Genomic DNA, 10,710 nt, shown 5'->3' with positions numbered 1-10,710 from the left:
TATGAGCCACTTCTTCTTCTTATATATGCATTAATGTAGAGCTTAATCGATTATTTCTGTCCCTAAGTAATCTTAAAACAGGACTGAGAACCCATAATCAGCACGTTATGGCTTTAACACGTATTGTAACCTTTATTTTTACATATTTGTAGAATTAACAAGACCGAATTAGTTATGAGGAGGTTCTTCTTTATGTGCACCATTTGACGTACTGACATGTGTCACTGAATTACTTTGATGATGAACAAATCTTAAAACTCGAGTGATTCGAAGGCGAGTTTGGCAGCGTTCCGATTCCCGCCCCTAGTACACCACGGCTGTAATGTGAGTTTTGTTAATAATTTTAAACATGTATTTATTGACATATTTGCAGAATAAACGGCGCCGAGTTGTTTTGTTTGTCACGTACTCATCACTGTCCCTAAACATATCCATAAATTACTTTCAGAGAGAAAAATTATTAAAATGCGAAATATTTTAAGGTATTTTCTGTCCCAAAACCCACTTCCGGACGTGATGACGCGTTTCTCATCACGCTCCAAACCAAAACATCTGTTGGCAGCTCGTAGCTGTGAGCTTTATCTTGGCGTTTTATTTGATATAAAAACGGCATATTTACACGTCACAGAGGAAGCGTGAGCCCTTCGAGGTCCAGGTGGTTTTCAGCCTCCTCAGGTGTGTAGCCGTGACGCTCAGGTACGCTTTTAGCTAGCGCTGGGTGTGTGTGTGTCGCATCTGCTACAGCTAGCTGTGCTGGCTGATAGCAGACTTCGTTGATTAGCTTTATAGCCCCGTTTTAATTAAACAACGTGGCTGGAGACCAAAGCTCTGAAGAACCAGGTCAGAAAAAGAGGGAAAGAAACATTAGCATGCTAGGGCTAGCTTCACATTAGCATTTCCTCCTGTATGGTGTGTGGGCGGTGAGAGCTCAGAGCTCCGTGAAAAACGGGTTAGTCATGTTTTCGGTGTCTGTGGTGATGCGCAGTAAGAACTAATAAATGCACTCAAACTGACATGGTAGGATTACAGGTGTAGTTTTGTTTGCCTGTGCACAGTTGTTTACCTGCACAAACTCAGTAATCAAAGTTACAGCATTGTTGCATCTAGTCAATAATATCCTGATTGTGTAAGCAAAGTCTGATCTCATCGTCCAGTCAGGACAGGATGCTGTTCATTAGGATCTAGCTCCTGCCAGGTAAAGGTACCAAACATCCTCTTACACTGACTCACTCCCTGGATCTTGCCCCTCCAGTTTCCTCTTCCTCCTGTTGGATCCCAGTGTCAGGATAGGGAAGCAAAGCAAAGCAGCAGCTGCTGGTGGTGCAGCCGGCTCGGGTGACAAAATGTCCGAAAGTCCGGAGAAGGACGCCTCTGTGTCGGCTCAGGAGTTGAAGGAGCAGGGAAACCGTCTGTTCCTGAGCCGCAAATACCTGGAGGCCGCAGCCTGCTACACCAAAGCCATAGTAAGGGTCAGGCGATGGGGAGCGTGCTCGCCTTCCTCCCTCTGCTCATTTTCATATAAACACACTTTTCCTGACTTCCATGATTTTCTCTGAGAAACCGAGGAATCAGTCTGATCAGTGCCGCCTCCTCCGTGTGTCTGTTCTCCATCAGAGCCACAGTCCCTCCATTCCGGCGTACTACACCAACAGAGCGCTGTGCTACGTGAAGCTGCAGCAGTACGACAAAGCTCTGGCAGACTGCAGGCAGGCTCTGGAGCTCGACAGCCAGTCGGTCAAAGCACATTTCTTCATGGGACAGTGTCACCTGGAGATGGAAAACTACGACGACGCCATCGGCAACCTGCAGAAAGGTAGGGATTTAGAACACGCCTGCTTCTTTTTCAGAAATGAAGAAAGCGAGTCTGCAAACAGTGGAACACTGCATTAAAAAACCTCTTTGTTTCCTTCTCCAGCTTATAATCTGGCAAAAGAGCAGCGGCTGAACTTTGGCGACGACATCCCCAGCGCGCTGCGCATCGCTAAGAAGAAGCGCTGGAACAGTATGGAGGAGAGGAGGATCAACCAGGAGAGCGAGCTGCAGGCCTATCTCACCAAACTCATCCACGCCGAGAAAAAGAGGCAGGGCCCGAGAGAAACGAGCCGTCGGCCGTTTGGTCGCTGTAACGAGGGCTCCTGGAGTAAAGTGTGTCTGTCTGTGTGGTCTGATCCTCAGAGAACTGGAACGCTGCAGACAGAAGCAAGAGGAAAAATCCGACGACAGCAGAGTCCGTCAGCGTTTCAACGAGATCCACACCAAACACGTAGGCTTTTATTGTGAAATTCTCCTCAGTGACATCAGGAGCGTCCTGATAGTGCAAAACATTAAAGCTGAAATGCTGCCAGCAAACAAATTCTGATTTATATTATTTATTTATCTGCAGGACAAATACCTGTCGGACCTGGAGGAGCTGTTCTGTCAGGTCGATGAAAAGAGGAAGGTCAGTGATGGTCCGCCGTGTTTTCCTCAGTCGGACGAGTCCTCGTACAACGAGCCGGTTTAGGACAAATGAGTTTGTTTTGGTGTTTGACAGAAGCGTGAGATCCCAGACTTCCTGTGTGGAAAGATCAGCTTTGAGTTGATGAGGGAGCCGTGCATCACTCCCAGCGGCATCACCTACGACCGCAAAGACATCGAGGAGCACCTGCAGGTAAAAAATGCCCCAACTCGCTCACGGCTGCTTTCATTGACTCATTTTCAGCACGAAAAACTCATCAAATCCTGATTTTACCAGCGAATGAAGTTTAACCGAAGTCTGTAGTATTGTGATGACGACAGGACGCACGGCTCTCTGTTCTGTTCCCACAGAGAGTCGGACATTTTGATCCAGTGACGCGCACGCCGCTGACCCAAGATCAGCTCATCCCAAACCTGGCCATGAAGGAAGTCATCGATGCTTTTATTTTGGAGAACGGATGGGTGGAGGACTACTGACCCAGTTTGTTAAATTCAGCTTTATTTTAAACATCCCAGTCACAGCAGCCGTCACTCTGGGAGTTTTTATCATGAGAGGTAAAGACAGCTGCTGCGTGAGGTCAACGGGCCAATCATCTCCTCTTTATTTCCTGTCATGTTCCAGTGCTGGATGTTTGTATTAAACATGACGTTCGGTGTGTGCGCTAATCCCCGTGAGCCAAAAAGTTTAAACTGCAGATGTTTTTTTCCTGCACCGCTGAGCTAAGTGGGCTAAAGTCCACTCTCGAGTCCAGTTAATGAGCAGAGTGGGTCCACTTTAGTGTCCACAGAAACAAAACCCACCACTTCCGCTTTAATCTGATTAAATACAGACTGAAAACGACGCCCTGCGCTGATGGCGTAGCAGTCTGAGAACCACATGACCACAATCACGCTGCTGCACAACAATCAGAGGCCCAGGCTGCGACGCGAGGTGAGAAAAGAGATCAACAGGTGTGAAATCATCACTCGCCAGCCAATCAGATCTCTGGAAAAAGGACGTAGGAGAGAGCGCTGAGCCGACACCGTTCTTTATGACTGTACGCTGCTGAAGGTATAAACATCGCAGGTTAAACTCTGGTTCGCACCCACGTCGCAGCTCCGAACGCTTCGGCTGTAGATCTTTAATGTTTGAGGAGACGAAACTGGAAAGTCCTGAAAGGTGGTGTTTGTCAGGCCAGCGCTGCATTCACTGACACCTGAGCAAACATGAGACATCGCACCATGCTCAGTATTCTGTACGCCGGCCCGTTTTCACTCGTTTCATCCTCGATGTTTTTGCTATTTTATCGTTTCTGCTTCAGATCAATCAAGTTAAACCTGCGCGGTTGTTTAGTGGGAGCAGATTTCACAGGGAACGGTTTTCAGATCCAGGTGATGCAACGTCTGTACGGGAAAACTCTGATCAACCTGCCGATGTTCAGTAGAAATAAATGTGAATAAATCTTTCGTGTTTTTGTATTTCAGCCTCAGTTATTCGTGCTCGTCTCGCTCAGTGACCACAAACAATCCAAAACCAGCTCAAATAAAAGACAAAATGAGAAAAGCTCCAGAAACACTCACATCTTCAACCTCAGCTCTTTTTGTTTTACCCGGTGAGAAGCAGACAGCTACGGAGGCCTGCAGGGGCCAAACATATTAAAGGTTTTGCATGAATAAAATAAATGGGCACATTGAGAACGATTGCCTCAGATTGTTAAACTGTATATAAAAGATGGAAATGATTACTGACTCCGCCCACATCGGGGCCTCTGTATTAGCGTTTTGGCTTTTTGGCTCCAGATGTGTGGAGATTTCACAGCTGTCACATGCTTTTTGCATTTTGGAAGAAATTTTCCCCGAGTGCTTCCCTGACCGTTAGAGGCAGCCGGAGAGTGGGAGGGCTCAGTGTTAGAGTCATGTTACAGTTTGTTCAGATGTTCGGAATAAAAACATTTAAAACAAATCCAGTTTAGTTCCTCGGTTTAATTCCCAGGATTTTAAGTACTTTATTACTTCTCCGTGACCCCTCGGGGTCGCCGTAAAAAAAGTTAACATGACAGAAAATCAAATCTCATCAAAAAATGAAAAGATGTTTGCATTTGATTTCAAGTAAAACCTGTTGCAGCACACGGTGATCAGAGCTGAATTCAGCTTCCAGAGTGCAGAAACACAGCGTGATGGTCAACATTACAACAACCTGCTAAAATAAATGAGTAATCTGTGATTGTGATCCCCCGAGGTCTGCAGAATTAAACTGCAGACATCCTAAAATGACACAAATCTGTTATTTGCGGTTGAATCCCTCTGTGAGTCAGTTTTCTTAAAATGTGCCAGGAAATCCTTAAAGACGTCCTGAGAGCTCAGCCCAGGAAGGTGGAGATGAAGACGCTTGTGTCCAGGTTTAGAGTGGCGTGCCACCAACGGTCAGGGAAATACAGCACCTGGAGACAAACATGCAGAAACGCACCGTTAGCGCCGCGCTCACGATCCAGTCGTTCAAATGTAACAGGCGGCGCTCCGTGGGCTCAGTTTTAGAGCCGGTCTCCCGTCAGGGGCTGGAAAACCTCCAGGACGGCTGAAAACTTCAGAAGCATGAGGTGTAATTAAATGTCCAAGTAAGGAAACAGCCTGAGTATCACTGCTCTCACATCTGAAGCGTTGCTGAATCCCGTCTCTCTTAAATCAGCTGTTTAGCTGTGGCGTTCTGAACGGGTCACTGCTTAGTTCGCCGGCATCTGGGGTCAGAGTCCAGACGAAGCTTTTTACTTTACACACATGAACTAACTTTCATGTTTTTACTGAAATGGACGCTGAGATAAAGCGACCCTGCTGTGTGTGCTTGGGGCGAGTCGTGAGCAGGTTGGGCGGCGTTACCTCTCCGGGTCGGATGGTGCACTCCAGCGGGGCCTCGTCCTCCAGCAGGTTGGGGTACGTTTCTGTGACCCAGGACAGAGTGGTGCGGTTCGGGTGGAAGTGAGGCTCCTGATCGGGCGGGTAGAGGAACCACCGCTGTGTGAGGAGTAATTCAGAGGTTAACAGGAAACGCATCACTCTGTGAGGAAGCAGTTTTAGTTTACTTCAGTTTTATTTTGAAAATCTGACACTGAGACGCTGCCACATGACCCGCAGATTTAAGCACGCATTTACACAACCACACCTCATCCACTCCGTTACTGGAAATCCAGCTCTGAATGGCTGAGATCCACCAGAGGGCGCCACATGTCCACAAAGCCACTCCCCTCCCCACACAGAGCCTCTTTAATTAGTTTAATTAAACAGCTGGTTTCCTCTATGGGCTCAAAATGTGGTCATAAATATTTTGTACTTGTAAATCAGGATTTGTATGTGTAAAAAAAATTTGTGTGTGGACTTAGCCAAAAAAATCCTGCAAGTTACAAGTACGAATTTTGACCCTATTTTTCTTCCCGTCATCTGATTGGTCAATGTCATGTCAATCACAAATGTAACAATCCAATCAGAGAACAGATGGGTTTTGCTGTCGGAGGGGCGCTTTTTTTGAACTGCAGGTCCTTGAAGGGTGATACAGTTTGAAGCTGGAGGATCTCTATATAAATATCCGATAGCAGCTAGGTCCCCTAACTTTCAGCAGCTGTTGAAAGGAAAAAGTTGTGGTATATCAGTGGTTAGAAACACCATTATTACTTTAGGATTAGTTTAACACAAAGTCAGGGCTGACCCAGGACCATTGCTGTGAGTCACAGTGCGCAGCATAAAAGTCCTTTCACATCGGACGCAGGATGTGCTGCTAATGCTAACTGCTAACTAAAAGCAAAGAATCCAGAATTTGTTGCTGGCTGCTGGGCTCTGTGGGGTTTTGCAGCAGCTCTACCTGTACTAGATGCACCTGCTCCTTGTCTTTTCTATCTCTGACTTTATGTCCTCTACAAGAGTTTGTTTTTGCTGGTTCTTCAAATGTTCAATAAAAACATGTATGCTAATTCATAACGAAGAAAGCTTTGTAATGAAGACTGTCATTTCCAAAACACTGCCCGCCCCACCCCGCGGTCCGCAGCGCTGTTGAAAAGGCTGTGGAAGTCCCTGTGTTAAACACGTAGACCTGTGACACAAAAATCACCAAACTCGGACGACCACAGACTGTTTTCCTTCGTGGTGATGAAGGAAAACGCTGGGTTGGCATGTAAAAGAGCATTTATTCCCTTCAAGGACCTGCAGTTCAAAAAAAGCGCCCCTCGACAGCTAAACCCATCTGTTCTCTGATTGGATTGTTACATTTGTGATTGACATGACATTGACCAATCAGATGAAAGGAAGAAAAATAGGGTCAAAATCCGTACTTGTAACTTGCAGGGTTTTTTTCTAAGTCCACACACAAATCTTTTTTACACATACAAATCCTGATTTACAAGTACAAAAAGTTTATGACCACATTTTGAGCCCATATTCCTCCCACCTTCCTTCCGTAGATGACCTCGGAGTATCCCGGGCCGTGCCAGTGGAAGGGGACTCCTGTTCCAGGACCTGAAGGAGAAGAAAGCGAAGCTACAGTTTGGATTCCACTCTCGGATATTTCTGAGATTTCTTTCATTTTAAAAGAATTTTCACAGTAATGGTCCTAAAAAAGCAGATTATCATAGAGAATTATGTATCACACGAGTCCTGTCAGGTTTATCAGATCTTTTTCCTTCTCTTGATTTTATGTCATTCCTCGTTTGTCTGCCGCTCTCTGACCTGCGATGCCGAAGCTGTACGCTCCGCTGGTGAGCGGCAGGACGTACGGCGGAGACTCGTAGTGCTCGAAGAGACTCTGCCACTCGGTGAAGTTATTGTCCCCGAAAAAATACAGCGTGTCTGCAGGAAAGTCAAACATTATTCAATAAATCTCACAGCATAAAAGTCACAGCAGCGTCCAGTCGAAGAAAACAGACGGAAACAGATTCATAAGGAAAACAACAAAATATTTTTTAATTATGAATGAAAACAAACCATGTTAATAAAAGCAAAATAGTAAAAATAGAAAACATTTAAAATAAAAAATAAAGTCTCTGACAGAAAATTCAGAGTAAAGTAAAAAAATAAATAAATAAACAAGAGTAAAATAAAACTAAAAAAAATGAAGTGAAATAAGTTTTAAAACTAAATAAATAAATAAGACATCACTAAATGAGAGGAAATACAAACAATTAAAACCAAAAAATATGAATAAACTAAGAAATCCTTTTTAAAAAAAGCAAAGTGACCAAAAATGTTTAGAATTAAACAAAAAATGACGAAACCTAAAAAACTTGAATAAATGAGAGAAAACAAAAAAACAAGTTTAACAAAGCAAAGCCAGGAAACAGGAAACCAAACGAGAGCGTTTCCTGAACACCTGTCCCGGCGGTGGCGGCTTTAAGACTCACCGCTGCCGAGGGCGTCCGCAGACTGAGGCCTCAGAAACTCGTCCACGTACTCCTGGAAGGGAACGTCCACTGAAACAGATCAGCACAGTCAGGAGCAGGAAGTGAACAGGTGTGTCTGCGAGGCCACACAGGTGAGACGGGCGTACCTTTCCTGTAGGAGTAGGTGTTGGCCGTGCTGAGCCTCACTCTGTGGGCGCCGTACTCTCTCAGTAAGCTCGACTTGGAGCACAGAAGCCTGAATTTCTGAAACAGATCCAGCGTGACCTTTCAGGCTGTTCACCTGTGCTCACCTGCCTGCAGCTCAGTCATGTGATGCTTACATGTAGATAAGATGTCTGTTTTCAATACGTACGGTGTTGTCAGTGAGGCCTCTGAGGATGACCGGCCTGCCGTACGCGTACCTGCAGGAAACACAGTTGAAGGTTAGTGCTGCTGTTTACACGGTGATGTCATCAGTGAATGTCTGCTGAGAAACAGCAGCTTACTCACGCACCTCTCCATGAACTGCTGGTACGAGAGCGACGAGCCGTGCAGCACGTCGATGTTACACCGACCTTCATCCTGAGACCTGACGTCTGAGGCCGAGAACCTGAGCAGAGCGGGGCGCGCAGGTAAGAGCAGAGCTCACCTGTGGAGCTGCTTACACGCTCTAACATTCATTCAGCAGCTCCTCAGTCATTTAAATCTGTCTCCCTCGTTCCACCTTAAAAACCCAACATTCATGTCACATTCGAGCTGATGACCTCCAGGATGCGAGGAGGAGGAGCTATTAAATAAAACTGAGGCGTAGACTCACACCCAGAGATCGTCCTTTTATAACATTCCTCAGACCTCATAGCAGCCATGTTATTGGTCACATGATGTCATTCAAAATGCTCCAACAGCACAAACACGGTCCAGAGGTCCAGGTCAGGTGAAGCTAGCAGACAGCTACACCTGTGTCTCCATCCACCTGTCAGTCACAGAGGCCACGCCCCTAATAATGCAAACTTTAAATAGGTGAGTTATAAACACAGGTGTTATCTACAGGCTGCAAACATGTTTATTTCTGCTGGAAAGTTTTAACCTGGAGTCTATGGGGCTGACTCACTGCTGCCTCTCCTGGACGTTGGATGAACTGCAGCCTCTCAGCAGCTCACTAATCTGAATCCAGAGTTTATCTTTAAACGATAAAATAATGTTCTCGTTTTAATTTCCACCCTCGGATCTGCTGAAGTGCAGCTGGAAGCTAAGATGGGAAAATCTGAAATTGTGCTTTTATATTTTATTAAACAATAATAAAAATAACGTGAAATGATTTTATTTATTTATCTGTGCGGGAACAAAATCAGCTGCCATATGACGTATTTAGGAGCACGCGGACAGTTTAATACGGTTATATTATCGTAGTCATAATCGTCTCTGACCGGGCTCGTTCTGCATGAAACGTATGACGTCATCAGTGCCACTGAAATCGCTCCTCGTGGACACAGCTGTTAACTTCACAGGTTTTTGAACGGAGTCTGGTTGAAACTACAGCGAGGGTTGTTTGAATGAGTTTTATGCAAACGTGTCAGGCTGAAGCAGAGTGTAGCTCACCATCCTCCTCCATCCTCATCTTCCTCCTGCTGCTGCAGCTGCGCAGTCACTGCGGCGGTGAAGAAGATAAAAGCGAGCCGCACCGCTTTGATCTCCATTCTCCCCAAAAGCCTCCGCGAGCTTCGACCGAGCTCAGCCCCACAAATCAGCCTGTTTCTCCTCAGTGTCCCACATGAACGTCAAGTAAGCGCCGACTCCTACTTCCTGGACGACAGCCAATCAGAAAGGACCACATTAATCAGACCGGTTGATGCGTTCGAGGTGCGTGGAACGTTTGAGCGCCTTTATTTATTTCAAGAGGCCCGTTTCCCTGCAGCACTGCTGTGACTAGGGTTGCCAACTCGCTGAAAAATAAATAAGGGACACCTCGTGGCAACCCAGTTGTCTTCACCCTTCCCAGTGTGGTAGCTCTTTTTTTTGTGTGTGAAATTATTTTTTAACCATTTGACTTGAAGTTGATTTAAGCAGATGCATATTCTTTGTGATATGAACACATGGGAAACAAATGATCATTTAGCCATTTATTTTTAGCTCACAATGACAACATTAACACAGTAAAACAGGTCTCTTTCTTAAACAGAAGCCTGTCATGCTTAACTTTTGAGAATATAAGTAAATCTTTCTTTAAAAGAACTCTGTCCTGCTTAACTTAAAATTATATAAATTAATAGAAAGCAATAGAACGAAAAATATTCTTGTAACAGTGCACATATAGTGCATATAGTACAATTGGCTTCAGTTGAGGTATTATTTCAGCTTTTCTAATGCTAATCAGCTGCTCCTGTTTGTAAACCCACTTGTTCCCATGATTACGCACCTTAACTCATCATCATTATTCATCTATGTATTACTTTTATGTATTAGTCATCTATTTGTTGTAATCATCTATCCTTGCAGTTGTTTATTACACAAAATAAATTATATTATCACACTTCTGGCCACATAGCGCTGATATTCACCGCACATGCCCATAATAACCTTAACCAGAGGGTTTAAAAAAACAAACCAGTGTTTACATACCATATCTGCTTCTGCCGTGGCCTGGTGGACAAAAAAATGGTTAAGGGTTCCCTGAGCTTTCACGCCCCTCATGTTCTTCTTGTGCCCACCACTAGAAGCATGCCTATGGAAAAAGTGCGCCGGCACACAGTGCAGTGCGCTTTAAAGGTGTTATCGTGCACTTTTCCAGCCAGGTGTTTTCCTTTTCCCATTCCTCCCAGTACTTTTGCAGCCTTTTTTCTTTTCTTTCTCTGAGGGGAACAAACATTGCTGCTCTAATGCTGGGCTCACACTGTGCGGTTTTTGGCCCATTTTG

At 45.2% G+C, this 10,710-nt stretch overlaps 2 protein-coding genes across 6 annotated transcripts; one reads left to right on the top strand and one right to left on the bottom strand.

Annotated features, from left to right (window-relative positions):
• Nucleotides 1–235: 235 nt before the first annotated feature.
• Nucleotides 236–3,903, top strand: LOC309704650 (E3 ubiquitin-protein ligase CHIP-like). Of its 5 annotated transcripts, none has more exons than XM_082529976.1 (8): nucleotides 236–324; nucleotides 1,253–1,463; nucleotides 1,615–1,813; nucleotides 1,916–2,081; nucleotides 2,176–2,263; nucleotides 2,384–2,440; nucleotides 2,534–2,650; nucleotides 2,809–3,903. In XM_082529976.1, exons 2-8 carry the CDS (start codon nucleotides 1,344–1,346, stop codon nucleotides 2,932–2,934), a joined length of 873 nt encoding a protein of 290 aa, XP_082386102.1. In that variant the 5' UTR covers nucleotides 236–324; nucleotides 1,253–1,343; the 3' UTR covers nucleotides 2,935–3,903. The 5 variants fall into 5 exon arrangements, with proteins under 5 accessions (XP_082386102.1, XP_082386098.1, XP_082386099.1 ...); XM_082529972.1 differs by lacking the exon at nucleotides 236–324 and adding an exon at nucleotides 493–675; XM_082529973.1 differs by lacking the exon at nucleotides 236–324 and adding an exon at nucleotides 493–696.
• A 496-nt stretch (nucleotides 3,904–4,399) lies between these two features.
• Nucleotides 4,400–9,669, bottom strand: jmjd8 (jumonji domain containing 8). The gene is made up of 9 exons (XM_082529979.1): nucleotides 9,396–9,669; nucleotides 8,311–8,406; nucleotides 8,170–8,218; nucleotides 7,964–8,060; nucleotides 7,818–7,886; nucleotides 7,147–7,266; nucleotides 6,869–6,936; nucleotides 5,311–5,445; nucleotides 4,400–4,877 (listed from the first exon to the last, which is right to left on the bottom strand). Exons 1-9 carry the CDS (start codon nucleotides 9,491–9,493, stop codon nucleotides 4,797–4,799), a joined length of 813 nt encoding a protein of 270 aa, XP_082386105.1. The 5' UTR covers nucleotides 9,494–9,669; the 3' UTR covers nucleotides 4,400–4,796.
• Nucleotides 9,670–10,710: the final 1,041 nt, after the last annotated feature.

This window comes from Aulonocara stuartgranti (assembly GCF_965226115.1).
Source record: "Aulonocara stuartgranti genome assembly, chromosome: 4".
Taxonomy (NCBI): domain Eukaryota; kingdom Metazoa; phylum Chordata; class Actinopteri; order Cichliformes; family Cichlidae; genus Aulonocara; species Aulonocara stuartgranti.
The sequence above is the reverse complement of the archived record's forward strand: the minus strand, read 5'-3'. Positions and strand labels throughout refer to the sequence as shown.

Bases quoted from the DNA above. Each gene is read 5' to 3' on its own strand.
- jmjd8 (XM_082529979.1), bottom strand. From the start codon at position 9,493: ATGGAGATCAAAGCGGTGCGGCTCGCTTTTATCTTCTTCACCGCCGCA. The intron at 7,887-7,963 runs GTACGCCCGTCT...GATCTGTTTCAG, and splicing joins CACCTACTCCTACAGGAAAG to TGGACGTTCCCTTCCAGGAG. The intron at 4,878-5,310 runs GTAACGCCGCCC...GTTTGTCTCCAG, and splicing joins GCACCATCCGACCCGGAGAG to GTGCTGTATTTCCCTGACCG.
- LOC309704650 (XM_082529976.1), top strand. From the start codon at position 1,344: ATGTCCGAAAGTCCGGAGAAGGACGCCTCTGTGTCGGCTCAGGAGTTG. The intron at 2,441-2,533 runs GTCAGTGATGGT...GGTGTTTGACAG, and splicing joins AGGTCGATGAAAAGAGGAAG to AAGCGTGAGATCCCAGACTT. The intron at 2,651-2,808 runs GTAAAAAATGCC...CTGTTCCCACAG, and splicing joins ACATCGAGGAGCACCTGCAG to AGAGTCGGACATTTTGATCC.